General features: G+C 42.8%; 1 protein-coding gene across 1 annotated transcript; it reads right to left on the reverse strand.

Moving 5' to 3' along the window:
• Window positions 1-212: 212 nt before the first annotated feature.
• LOC105762133 (phospholipase A(1) DAD1, chloroplastic) lies at window positions 213-1,608 on the reverse strand. Its single transcript, XM_012580040.2, has one exon. The coding sequence runs from the start codon at window positions 1,576-1,578 to the stop codon at window positions 289-291; it is 1,290 nt and encodes a 429-aa protein (XP_012435494.1). The 5' UTR covers window positions 1,579-1,608; the 3' UTR covers window positions 213-288.
• Window positions 1,609-1,910: the final 302 nt, after the last annotated feature.

Genomic DNA, 1,910 nt, shown 5'->3' on the forward strand with positions numbered 1-1,910 from the left:
AGATTTATAACCTGATTATGCATACTAATATATAAACATCATTATATAAAATACTTTTATGAGATTATATTTAATGCACTATTTATAAATCACAATTGTGGACTAATTAATTAACAAAATAAACGAAAATTAAATAACTTATAAAATAAAAATAAAAACAAAAACTCTATTCTTATCTACAAAGGTTAATTTTCCTCTTTTGCATGTAAAATAATAATACACAATTACCCTGTTTTTTCTTTTTGGCTTATCCAAAAATCTTTTCCAAAAAGAAAAAAGAAAATCAATTTAATAACTTCCCAGTTTTTGCCGGTGATGCTTATATAATACTCTCATGGCGGTGGCCCTGAAAGGACAGTTTGAACTAACGAAACCATTTACTAAATGGAGATAAGTACTGAGTTCATGGCAACTCACTACGCCTTCCTTACACAAGTACGGGCATTCTTTACTGCTTAATCTCAGTTCTTGTCCCACATCAGCATAAACCAGCGGCGCGTCTTCCACGCGTTTCCGTACCCATCTCGGCAACCCCACCACGTTCAGAGCTTGGTTGCTTGTCATTTCCGTGTCGTCGCTGTCGATTACGAAGCCCGGTACTTTGGTGATAAGGTCGTCGGAGTTTACTATACGTAGAATCTTTGTCCCGCTTTTCTCTAGTTGGCATCGGAAGTTTTGGTTCCCGACGCGCGGTCCGCCGAACGAGATGACGGTGACCATTGGCGCGTCGGAAAAAGTGGAGTTTATGTCGTACGCCGCGAGGGTGGCGAGTGCAGCTCCGAGGCTGTGGCCGGTGATGGTAAAGCTAAGAGGTTCGTCGCCGTAGGTTTGGAGTACCGTCCCGATTTCTTCCCTTACCATGTGTTGTAAACTGGGACACGTGTCGCTATCCGAAGTGTAGAGGCTTAAGAACCCACTCTCCACCATGGCCCCACCGTTTTCGGGGCCCACAACGTTAACCACGTCATCAGGGAGACACGTCAGCGTGGCGCGTAAATTCTCTAGCCATTCTAAACAAGTAGCGGTGCCTCTGAAGGCAATCACGACATCCCGCCGGCCGAGCCTGGCGATTTCTTCCTTATCCTGACAAACCGCCACGTACCCGATCCAGCTAGACCGAGTCGAAACCCAACTCGGTCCCCTGTCTACCCAACCCGGCAACTGAATCCCACACGTAGCTCGTAAGTGTTTGGTGGGTTTATAACCGGTCTCCCCAATGCACGACCGAGTCAGTATCGAGTTCTTGTGGAACTTAGACGTAGCGTAAGTAGGTGACGACGGATCAAAATCGAAAGATTGGTAAGCCGCTTCCACGAACCGGCCGTATTTTAAAATCTCACTTCGTAAAACATCATCGAGTGGATCAAGCAAGCCTTCCCAGTTGTTTATCCCTTGATACTCCATCCAATGCTTTGCGAGTTTCCCTGAGTTAGAGTGAGTCAAAACTGAGTCATGCTTCAAAGGTGTCCATGAAAACTCAGAGTTTTCATTAAGCTTTAGAGGATTGATAATGGTGGAAGAAGGGATAGTGTAATGAGTGAGCTTTGGAATAGTGACTGCAATAGCAGCAATTCTCATATTCTAAGATGACAAAAAAAAGAAGCTTTAAATGTTTATTGTCTGAATATAGTTATTGCTATTTTGGGTGGTTACATAATTCAGCTTAAATGGAGGAACCAAGAAAAAAAAAAACAATGGGGTTTTTATAGAGGGAGGAGACAGAGTGTGAGCATGGCGATGGACGGCGGTGCATGCATGTAGGCACCTACACGTACTGCTAAATTTATGGATATTTCAAAATCTAAAAGAAATAAAGAAAAAAGAGTGAAAGTGAAGTGTGTGATGAGATTTTATTTGTTCAACTAAGTGAAAATTAGTAACAGGAAAAACGGCCGTGGGACCAAACGGTG

Source organism: Gossypium raimondii, chromosome 12, assembly GCF_025698545.1.
Source record: "Gossypium raimondii isolate GPD5lz chromosome 12, ASM2569854v1, whole genome shotgun sequence".
NCBI classification, from domain to species: domain Eukaryota; kingdom Viridiplantae; phylum Streptophyta; class Magnoliopsida; order Malvales; family Malvaceae; genus Gossypium; species Gossypium raimondii.

Bases quoted from the DNA above. Each gene is read 5' to 3' on its own strand.
- LOC105762133 (XM_012580040.2), bottom strand. From the start codon at position 1,578: ATGAGAATTGCTGCTATTGCAGTCACTATTCCAAAGCTCACTCATTAC.